Consider the following 12,279-nt stretch of genomic DNA (forward strand, 5'->3'; position numbering starts at 1 on the left):
TGGGTGACATGGGAGCCCCCAGAGGGTTTTAAGCAGTCAGGTGACATGGTCTGACCCTTCAGCTGCTTTGTTGAGGTTGGACGTGGAGGAGCACAAGTGGAAGGAGGGCGCCGAGAGAAGAGGCTGTTACAATCAATCCAGGTGAGGGTGACAGCAGCATGGGCCTAGAGGCACTGATGAGAAGGGGTCGGATTTCAAATCTGTTTTTTAAATCGAGTCCCAGGACTTCCTGATGGATTGGAAGTTGGGGTGAGAGAGAATAAAGAGTCTAACACGACTCCACGGGTGTCAACCTGAGCAACTAGAAGGATGGAGTTGCCGTTCAGGGACAGGGAAGACGGCAGGAGTAAAAGATGTGCAGAATGCATGTTCCATGCGCAAGACCTGACAGACCTTTCGAGTCAGGTGTCAAATGGGCAGCGGGATACACAAGACTGGAGTTGAGGGAGAGAGCTGGGACTTGCTACTATTCTAGCAAGTTGTCTTTAATGGCATGTTGCCAGGCATGTCAGTGTAACTGGAAAGGAGACACCAGGGTCTGGCCCTGGGGAGGTCCAGCATTCAGCAGCCAGGGAGATGGGAAAGAACCAGGCAGGGGGACCTCGAACGAGTGGCTGGTGAAGCAGCAGGAAAGGAGGAGAGCCAGGCGGCAACGTGGGGTAGGAGGGAGGACTGAGTTTCAGTTTCACCACCGCCAAGCCAGGTAAGAGGAGGCCTGAGCACCGACCACATGAATAAGCCACATGGAGGGCCCAGACAAGAGCAACTCATACCCATTGGATATTTGCTGACTGAATAAAAGTATAAAAGAAAGAAAGTTGAAGTGGCAAAATTACTCTTTTATTTCCATTTCCTTTATCAATACCATAATACAGTTTGTTCACTAAGCACTAATTCTAATAGTGTAAAAAGAAGTCACATCCAGGATTGGTTCAAGATGGAGGAGTAGAAGGACGTGTGCTCACTCCCTCTTGCAAGAGCACTGGATCACAACTAACTGCTGAACAATCATCGACAGGAAGACACGGGAACTCACCAAAAAAGATACCCCATATCCAAAGACAAAGGAGAAGCCGCAATGAGACGGTAGGAGGGGCGCAATCATGATAAAATCAAATCCCATAACCGCTGGGTGTGTGACTCACAAACTAGAGAACAATTATACCACAGAAGCCCGCCCACTGGAGTGAAGGTTCTGAGGCTCACATCAGGCTTCCCAACCTAGGGGTCTGGCAACGGGAGGAGGAATTCCCAGAGAATCAGACTTTGAAGTCTAGCAGGATTTGATTGCAGAACTTTGACAGGACTGAGGGAAACAGAGACTCCACTCTTGGAGGACACACACAAAGTAGTGTGCACATCAAGACCCAGGGGGAAGGAGCAGTGACCCCACAGGAGACTGAACCAGACCTACCCGCTAGTGTTGGAGGGTTTCCTGCAGAGGCGGGGGGAAGCCGTGGCTCACCCTGGGGACAAGGACACTGGCAGCATAAGTTCTGGGAAGTACTCCTTGGCATGAGCCGTCTTGGAGTCCACCATTAGCCCCACCAAAGAGCCTGTAGCCTCCAGTGCTGGGTTGCCTCAGGCCAAACAACCACCAGGGAGGGAACTCAGCCCCACCCATCAGCAGACAAGCAGATTAAAGTTTTACTGAGCTCTGCCCACCAGAGCAACACCCAGCTCTACCCACCACCAGTCCCTCCCATCAGGAAGCCTGCACAAGCCTCTTAGATAACCTCATCCACCAGAGGGCAGACAGCAGAAGCAAGAAGAACTAAAATCCTGCAGCCTGTGGAACAAAAAACACATTGAGAAAGATAGACAAAATGAAATGGCAGAGGATGATGTACCAAATGAAGGAACAAGATAAAACCCCAGAAAAACAATTAAGTGAAGTGGAGATAGGCAACCTTCCAGAAAAATAATTTAGAATAATGATAGTGAAGATGATCCTGGACTTCGGAAAAAGAATGCAGGCAAAGATCGAGAAGATGCAAGAAATGTTTAAAAAAGACCTAAAAGAGGGTTTCCTTGGTGGCGCAGTGGATAAGAATCTGCCTGCCAATGCAGGGGAAACAGGTTCAGTCCCTGGTCCGGGAAGATCCCACGTGCCGCAGAACAACTAAGCCCATGTGCCACAACTACTGAGCCTGCGCTCTAGAGTCCGCGAGCCACAACTACTGAAGCCCGCGTGCCTAGAGCCCGTGCTCCGCAACAAGAGAAGCCACCGCGATGAGAAGCCCATGCACTGCAATGAAGAGTAGCCCCCGTTTGCTGCAACTAGAGAAAGCCCATGTGCAGCAACGAAGACCCAACATAGCCATAAATAAATAAATATCTTTTTTTAAATTAAAAAAAAAACAAAGATCTAGAAGAATTAAAGAACAAACAACTAGAAGAATGAAAGAACAAACAAACAGAGATGAACAATATAATAAATGAAATGAAAAATACACTAGAAGGAATCAATAGCAGAATAACTGAGGCAGAAGAGCGGATAAGTGACCTGGAAGACAGAATGGTGGAATTCACTGCCGCAAAACATAATAAAGAAAAAAGAATGAAAATAAATGAAGACAGCCTAAGAGACCTCTGGGACAACATTAAATGCAATAACATTTGCATTAGAGGGGTCCCAGAAGGAGAAGAGAGAGAGAAAGGACCTGAGAAAATATTTGAAGAGATTATAGTCAAAAACGTCCCTAACATGGGAAAGGAAATAGCCACCCAAGTCCAGGAAGTGCAGAGAGTCCCAGGAAGCATAAACCCAAGGAGAAACACACCAAGACACATAGTAATCAAATTGTCAAGAATTAAAGACAAAGAAAAATTATTAAAAGCAACAAGGGAAAAATGACAAATAACATACAAGGGAACTCCCATAAGGTTAACAGCTGATTTCTCAGCAGAAACTCTACAAGTCAGAAGGGAGTGGCATGATATATTTAAAGTGATGAAAGGGAAGAAACTACAACCAAGATTACTCTACCCGGCAAGGATCTCATTCAGATTTGGCGGAGAAATCAAAAGCTTTACAGACAAGCAAAAGCTAAGAGAATTCAGCACCACAAAACCAGCTCTACAACAAATGCTAAAGGAACTTCTCTAAGTGGGAAACACAAGAGAAGAAAAGGACCTACAAAAACATACCCAAAACAATTAAGAAAATGGCAATAGGAACATACATATTGATAATTACCTTAAATGTGAATGGATTAAATGTTCCAACCAAAAGACACAGGCTTGCTGAATGGATACAAAAACAAGACCCATATATATGCCGTCTACAAGAGACCCACTTCAGACCTAGGGACACATACAGACTGTAAGTGAGGGGATGGAAAAAGATATTCCATGCAAATGGAAATCAAAAGAAAGCTGGAGTAGCAATACTCATATCAGATAAAATAGACTTTAAAATAAAGAATGTTACAAGAGACAAGGAAGGAAATTACATAACGATCAAGGGATCAATCCAAGAAGATGATAAAACAATTATAAATATATATGCTCCCAACATAGGAGCACCTCAATACATAAGGCAAATGCAAATGCTAACAGCTATAAAAGAGGAAATTGACAGTAACACAATAATAGTGGGGGACTTTAACACCTCACTTACACCAATGGACAGATCATCCAGACAGAAAATTAATAAGGAAACACAAGCTTTAAATGACACAATGGACCAGATAGATTTAATTGATATTTATAGGACATTCCACCTGAAAACAGAAGATTACACTTTCTTCTCAAGTGCACATGGAACATTCTCCAGGATAGATCACATCTTGGTTCACAAATCAAGCCTCGGTAAATTTAAGAAAATTGAAATCATATCAAGCATCTTTTCTGACCACAACACTATGAGATTAGAAATCAATTACAGGGAAAAAAACCCATAAAAAACACAAACACATGGAGGCTAAACAATACGTTACTAAATAACCAAGAGATCACTGAAGAAATCAAAGAGGAAATCAAAAACTACCTAGAGACAGATGACAATGAAAACACGACAATCCAAACCCTATGGAATGCAGCAAAAGCAGTTCTAAGAGGGAAGTTTATACCAATACAATCCTACCTCAAGAAACAAGGAAAATCTCAAATAAACAATCTAACCTTACACCTAAAGGAACTAGAGAAAGAAGAACAAACAAAACCCAAAGTTAGTAGAAGGAAAGAAATCATAAAGATCAGAGCAGAAATAAATGAAATAGAAACAAAGAAAACAACAGCAAAGATCAATAAAACTATAAGCTGGTTCTTTGAGAAGATAAACAAAATTGATAAACCTTTAGCAGGACTCATCAAGAAAAAGAGGGAGAGGACTCAAATCAATAAAATTAGAAATGAAAAAGGAGAAGTTACAACGGACACCGCAGAAATACAAAGCATCATAAGAGACTACGACAAGCAACTCTATGCCAATAAAATGGACAACCTGGAAGAAATGGACAAATTCTTAGAAAGGTATAACCTTCCAAGACTGAACCAGGACGGAATAGAAAATATGAACAGACCAATCACAAGAAATGAAATTGAAACTGTGATTAAAAATCTTCCAACAAACAAAAGTCCAGGACCAGATGGCTTCACAGGTGAATTCTATCAAACATTTAGAGAGGAGCTAACACCCATCCTTCTCAAACTCTTCCAAAAAATTGCAGAGGAAGGAACACTCCCAAACTCATTCTACAAGGCCACCATCACCCTGATACCAAAACCAGACAGAGATACTACAAAAAAAAAGAAAATTACAGATCAGTATCACTGATGAATATAGATGCAAAAATCCTCAACAAAATACTAGCAAACAGAATCCAACAACACATTAAAAGGATCATATACCATGATCAAGTAGGATTTATCTCAGGGATGCAAGGATTCTTCAATATATGCAAATCAATCAATGTGATAAACCATATTAACAAACTGAAGAATAAAAACCATATGATCATCTCAATAGATGCAGAAAAAGCTTTTGACAAAATTCAACACCGATTTATGATAAAAACTCTCCAAAAAGTGGGTACAGAGGGAACCTACCTCAACATAATAAAGGCCATATACGACAAACCCACAGCAAACATCATTCTCAATGGTAAAAAACTGAAAGCATTTCCTCTAAGATCAGGAACAAGACAAGGATGTCCACTCTCACCACTATTATTCAACATAGTTTTGGAAGTCCTAGCCATGGCAATCAGAGAAGAAAAAGAAATAAAAGGAACCCAAATTGGAAAAGAAGAAATAAAACTGTCACTGTTTGCCGATGACATGATACTATACATAGAAAATCCTAAAGATGCCACTAGAAAACTACTAGAGCTAATCGATGAATCTTGTAAAGTTGCAGGATACAAAATTAATGCACAGAAATCTCTTGCATTCCTATACACAAACAATGAAAGATCAGAAAGAGAAATTAAGGAAACAATCCCATTCACCATTGCAACAAAAAGAATAAAATACCTGGGAATAAACCTACCTAAGGAGGCAAAAGACCTGTACTCAGAAAACTATAAGACACTGACAAAAGAAATCAAAGATCACACAAGCAGATGAAGAGATATACCATGTTGTGGATTGGAAGAATCAATATTGTGAAAATGACTATACTATCCAAAGCAGTCTACAGATTCAATGCAATCCCTATCAAATTATCAACGGCATTTTTTACAAAACTAGAACAAAAAAATCTTAAAATTTGTATGGAGACACAAAAGACCCTGAATAGCCAAAGCAATCTTGAGAGGAAAAAATGGAGCTGGAGGAATCAGACTCTCTGACTTCAGACTATACTACAAAGCTACAGTAATCAAGACAATATGGTACTGGCACAAAAACAGAAATATAGACCAATGGAACAGGATAGAAAGCCCAGAGATAAACCCACGCACCTATGGTCAACTAATCTATGACAAAGGAGGCAAGGATATACAATGGAGAAAAGAAAAGTCTCTTCAATAAGTGGTGCTGGGAAAACTGGACAGCTACATGTAAAAGAATGAAATTAGAACACTAACACCATACACAAAAATAAACTCAAAATGGATTAAAGACCTAAAAGTAAGACCGGACACTATAAAACAGAGGAAAACATAGGAAGAACACTCTTTGACATAAATCACAGCAAGATCTTTTTTGACCCACCTCCTAGAGTAATGGAAATAAAAACAAAAATAAACAAATGGGACCTAATGAAACTTAAAAGCTTTTGCACAGCACAGGAAACTATAAACAAGACAAAAAGACAACCCTCAGGATGGGAGAAAATATTTGCAAACGAATCAACAAAGGATTAATCTGCAAAATATATAAACAGCTCATGCAGCTCAATATTAAAACAAAAACAACCAAATCAAAAAATGGGCAGAAGACCTAAATAGACATTTCTCCAAAGAAGACATACAGATGGCCAAGAGGCACATGAAAAGCTTCTCAACCTCACTAATTATTAGAGAAGTGCAAATCAAAACTACAATGAGATATCACCTCACACTGGTTAGAATGGGCATCATCAGAAAATCTACAAACAACAAATTCTGGAGAGGGTGTGGAGAAAAGGAAACCCTCTTGCATTGTTGGTGGGAATGTAAATTGATACAGCCACTATGGAGAACAGTATGAAGGTTCCTTAAAAAAACTAAAAATAGAATTACCATATGACCCAGCAATCCCACTACTGGGCATATACCCAGAGAAAACCATAATTCAAAAAGACACATGCACCCCAATGTTCATTGCAACACTATTTACAATAGCCAGGTCATGGAAGCAACCTAAATGCCCATCGACAGATGACTGGATAAAGAAGATGTGGTACATATATACAATGGAACTCAGCCATAAAAAGGGTCATTTGTAGAGACGTGGATGGACCTAGAGACTGTCATACAGAGTGAAGTAAGTCAGAAAGAGAAAAACAAATATCGTATATTAACGCATATATGTGGAATCTAGAAAAATGGTACAGATGAACTGGTTTGCAAGGCAGAAATAGAGACACAGATGTAGAGAACAAACGTATGGACACCGAGGAGGGAGAGCGGGGGAAGGGTGGTGGTGGTGGGATGAACTGGGAGATTGGGATTGACATATTATACACCAACATGTATAAAATAGATAACTAATAAGAACCTGCTGTATAAAAATAAATAAAATTCAAAAAACAGAAAAAAGAAGTCACATCCGACTCCCACTCTACACTGTGTGCTTCCAGAGGGCAGGACTCACTATGTCCTATCTGTGTCCCAGAACCTAGAACAATACCTTGTACTACCAGGCACCTAGTAATGGTTACTGAACTACACTGAGCTGAATGGAAGAGTTAAGGGAAGTACTAATGAAATGACTTTCCTGATTTAGCAACTTCAAATTATTTGGGGGTAAAAGACATCTAAATTAAAGTAATAAATGAATCCACACGCAGCCCGCAAACTGGACTGCACATGCAAGGCATACTCACCTGCCACCATGCTAGATATCGGCCAGCCAGGAAGAAGGCTTCTACTGTCCCACGACTGCTTGACAATATAGCCTTAAAAAAAGGTGCGGTGTCGGGAGGGAATCCAAGAAACCAAACTGCTTCAAAGACACAGGTCTCACAAACAGATGACCTTCACTTATGGGTAAATGTCCTTTGCAGAGATCCCATTCCCCCTTCATTCTTTTTAAGGACAGAGGTCTCTACCTGCTGAGTTAGAGGAGGGCCCACTGCCTCTCCCAGCTATGAGATTGCATGGGCTTGTCCATTTCTCCACACTAGTGTGAAAATAATATTGCTTTATTTTTTCCCCAAATAGTTAACCAGTGCATGGTTCCCAGCAGAGTCTTGGAGATGAGTGGTTCAGCGAGTGTGTCGATTGACTGGCAATGGCAAAGCTGAACACTAGCCTAGCTTCTTCCGGGAGAGCAGTCACGTTGCCAAGACTATGAAGTCCTCCCAACGCACCCAAGAGCTCTCTCCTCAGGTCCCCAGCTCTGATTCCCAGACTCCAGTATGGTCAAAAGATAGTCTTGGGGATTTCCTGGATTGCCTAGGACTAGCAGGACCCACGGATGACCACTGGTTGACAAAAAAGTGTTTCTGTGGGAGAAGTGAACTTATTACCACCATCTGGGGTATCTGCCTTATAATGGAGTCCCTTCACATCACCAGGCTGGTAAAGGCCTGGGGAAAGAACGTGCTCATATGCTGCTTCTGAGAAACGTAAATCTCAACAAGCTTTGGGGATTGCCATTTAGTGATATCTACTAAAATTTCAAGTAAACACACCCTTCTAACCCAGAAATTCCAATTTCGGGAATCCATGCTACACAGCTTAAAAGCACCAACACATTAAAAACAACAGCAGCAACGAAGACCCAATGCAGCCAAAAATAAACAAACAAATAAATAAATATATATTTTTTAAAAATCTTATTAAAAAACAACAATCTGGCAGCAATCTAAGTGTCAATGAGTAGGGAAGAGCTGAATCACACACGTGTTTGACTATTGTGCATCTAATAAAAACATGAGCTAGGACTTGCCTGGTGGTGCAGTGGTTAAGAATCCGTCTGCCAATGCAGGGGACATAGGTTTGAGACCTGGTCCAGGAAGATTCCACATGCTGCGGAGCAAGTAAGCCCGTGCACCACAACTACTGAGCCTGAGCTCTAGAGCCCGCAAGCCACAACTACTGAGCCCGTGTGCCACAACTACTGAAGCCCACGTGCCTAGAGCCTGTGTTCCGCAACGAGAAGCCACTGAAATGAGAAGCCCGCGCACCGCAACAAAGAGTAGCCCCTGCTCGCCACAACTAGAGAAAAGCCCGGGCGCAGCAACGAGGACCCAATGCAGCCAAAAATAAACAAATAAATAAATAAATAAATTTATTTAAAACAAAAAAAACATGAGCTAGATCTCTAGCTATAGACCTGAAGGACTCCACATCATGTAGTAACGGAAAAAAAGCAAACTGCAGGGTAATGTGTATCATAAGATCACATTTTTTGTAAAGACAAAAACGCAAAACCTTTACCTATGTGTCTGTGTAACTACTGAGAAGGGAGGAGGGACACGCAGGCCCTGGGTACCTCAGAGGGATGGGAATGGCTGAGGGAGGAACCATAACTCCTCTAGACAGTTATGCATCTCCTCACTTCTTACAGTGAGCATGTGATTAAAAACAATATACGAGTTTTCAAAAGGACCAAAGGAAAAATAACAATACAAAGAAGGAAAAAGATCAAAGCATTCTGGATAACAGCACATGTTTTATGGCTCCTAGAAGAACAGAAGGAACAGGTTTCCTTTGGAAGCGGCCGGATGGCTTACGGGTCCTCAGACCTTGGCCACACCTAGGCCCCAACTAGACCCGGAAGAAAGCTGGGTGGGGGCTTCCTAATTCAGTGAGAGCAGCTGGGGAAGGATCCCAAAGTGCCCACTACACAGAGCCCGGCCTGGGCCACCTAGAAGGATGTTTCTCATAACTGAAGCCAATTTGAAAAAAATCGTTTGTTTGAATGATCTGGGTAAATATCAATACCTCCGACTTCTTTTCAGTTGGGAGAGATACGAAATTCTCTTAAGAGGATGGAGACCATATTTCCATTACTCTATCTGCCCACTCACAGCATGGTAAACACTCAAAAGACTGTCTAGTGATCTTGCTTTGAAGGACCAGATTCTGCACAGTAAGATCCTGCTTGTGACCTGGTGAAGCGCCCCGAAGTAAAGGTCACATGGGCATGAAAGCTTCAGCTGGGTGGGGGCAGCCCGCAATGAACTCTCCCACTAGCTAGCGAATGGTGGCGCTGTCACCAGATACTCCTGCTTATGAAGCAGGCCGCGGAGAGGCTTCTGATGGTTAACAGCTTAGCCGAGGGGCGATACCATGACATGGGCCAAAGCCTTCCTACCTGCCCTCGGACTTTTCACTGCCTGGCCCTGGGGAGTATAGTTACGAGACACCTTTGTGAGTGCCTACAGGTTAAGTGCTAGCGGGCAGATGGTAGTAAAGGAGACCCGGTCGCCACCCTACTAAGAGAACCTTATACTAGAGTAGAATATATAAGCGCCCAATTCAAATTCAAAGTGAACACTTAGGGCCCTAAATTACATGTGACCTTTGAGGTCTTGCTTGCTGGGCAGTGGTTACGCTCATGCGTCAGATCAGGCAGCTCTAGGTTCGAATCTGCACTCCATCATTCCCTTGTGGTTACTTAACCTCTTTGAACCTGTTTCCTCATCTGTAATCCACAGCCTGGTTGTGAGGATGTGACACACTTAAAGCACTCAGCACAGACCAGGCACTTTAGCGCCTAAGGATGGGTAATTGTCACTATTGCCACCACCATCACGACGATCGATCAGAACAACGACCCCATATTACACATGGCTTGGGTTCCAGGCGGCAGGCACCTGGCAGCCTGACCTGTTTATTTGTGGGGTGGGGAGGGAAGATGGGCTTGGATGTGCCCTTACTCTCGGTAGGGAGCAGGTGGCACAGGGAAGGTGGAGAGGTTCCGGCTGAGGGCTGTGCAGGGGCGGGGACGAGAGGGATGCGAGGTGGGGACCAGGTGACAGGCAGGTGAGGATCGAACCCACCTGGTGTCCAGGCCTGCCCCCCTCCACCCCCCGGGCCCCAAGTACCCACAGCGCGATGCCCAGGACCAACAGGAAGTACAAAACTATCACCAGGACGTCCAGGGCACTACTGGCGGTGAAGACCTGAGCACTCCAGGCGAAGCCATACCACGGGAAGCCCATGCGGGCGCGCCCGGGCGGGTGAGCGCCGCGGGCTGCCGGGTAGTGGCAACGGCCTCCGTGGGGCTCCGGGGTCGCAGCCGCGGGGAACCCTGGGAAGAGCCCCGGGGCAGCCTGGGAGCTCCGGGCAGGCCTCGCGCGGCTCAGTTCCCGCCTTCGGGGGACCGCTGCACGAAGGCCGCCCCTTCACCGCCAGTCCCGGCACAGCGCCGTCCTTTTGCGGACGGAATCGCTTTGCCTTGGACGGAGAGCTGGTCGCGGGGTGGGTCTGGGTCGAGGCTACCGGAGCAGCATCAGTACCCGTGTCTTTACGAACGAACCACATGAAACCTGAGGCGGGAGAAACCAGCAATACCCCTCCTGTCTTTATTTACCATTTCGAAATTTTGTTCATTGTGGGTTTGGGGCATTGACTTGGATTTATTAAACTATTGCATTCGAATATTATGTATCCCGAGTCCTGAGTTTCCTTGCCTCTCCCCTTAAATTTTGCGCCAAGGAAAGTGCCTCGCTTGCCTCACCCTAATCATGGCCCTGGTTGGACCCACTGGTTACAGAGGCTCCTCAGTTTTCTGCACTTTGGTCTTTCATAGGTGATGTGCGAATTTTCAATCTGGGCCAAGCCTTACTCTCCTTGGTGTGCTTCTCTGCTGAGTTGTTAGAAATCTTGGTCAATAATACTAGTAACAATAATAATAGATAACAGTTATATAGCTCTTGCTAGGTGCCAGACCTACTTCTTTTTTTTTACTTTCCAAACTTGTTTTTTATTGACATAGTTGAACTTTACAACAGTGTCATAAAATACTATAAACAGAGCCTTCAGATAAACAAACAAAAACTAATCTAAATATATTAACCAGGGACTTCTCTGGTGGTCCAGTGGTTAAGAATCCACCTTCCAATGCAGGGGACGCAGGTTTGATCCCTGGTCAGGACACTAAGATCTCACATGCCGCAGGGCAACTAAGCCTGCGCGCCTCAACTACTGAGCCTGTGCACCTCAACTAGAGAGCCTGCGTGCGGCAAACTACAGAGCCCACACACTCTGGAGCCTGCGCACCACAACTAGAGAGAAGCCCACGTGCTGCAACGAAGAGCCCACGTGCCGCAACTAAGACCTGACACAGCCAGGCAAAAAAACCTTAAAAAAAAAAAATTAACCAGATTAAAGCAGGCAAAAAATCCAGTGATAAACACATTAAATAATAATATGCTAATGGTGTCTAATTTACCCACTATAGGTTCTTTACATTGTCACAAAAACAGTAAACATCAATTTGAAGTTTGGTGAATGGACTTGATTCCTGATTTATATTAAGATACGATATACCCTTTGCATGTATATGTACTTTGTATGTATTAACCCGTTTGATTCTCCTAATAAGCTGTCAGTCTGACCACAAGGCAGGAGGCTTGCAGCCGGTCAGAAGTCTATGTTCTCAGCCTCCTGAGCAGAATTCTGTGTCCTAGTTTAGTTCAGTGCTGTCCAAAAGAAATATAATGTGAATCACGGATGT

At 43.6% G+C, this 12,279-nt stretch overlaps 1 protein-coding gene across 1 annotated transcript in view; it reads right to left on the bottom strand.

Moving 5' to 3' along the window:
- The window catches only part of LOC133075150 (sodium/glucose cotransporter 1-like), a 59,164-nt gene extending 48,402 nt beyond the window's left edge, over window positions 1-10,762 (bottom strand). Inside the window, exons 1-2 of the mRNA XM_061169249.1 lie at window positions 10,646-10,762; window positions 7,475-7,546 (exon numbers count right to left, since the gene is read on the bottom strand). Of these exons, the coding sequence (XP_061025232.1) occupies window positions 7,475-7,546; window positions 10,646-10,762 (189 nt within the window). The remainder of the gene's footprint in view (window positions 1-7,474; window positions 7,547-10,645) is intronic.
- Between the last annotated feature and the right edge of the window lie 1,517 nt (window positions 10,763-12,279).

The sequence above is a fragment of the Eubalaena glacialis genome, chromosome 15 (genome assembly GCF_028564815.1).
Source record: "Eubalaena glacialis isolate mEubGla1 chromosome 15, mEubGla1.1.hap2.+ XY, whole genome shotgun sequence".
Taxonomy (NCBI): Eukaryota; Metazoa; Chordata; class Mammalia; order Artiodactyla; family Balaenidae; genus Eubalaena; species Eubalaena glacialis.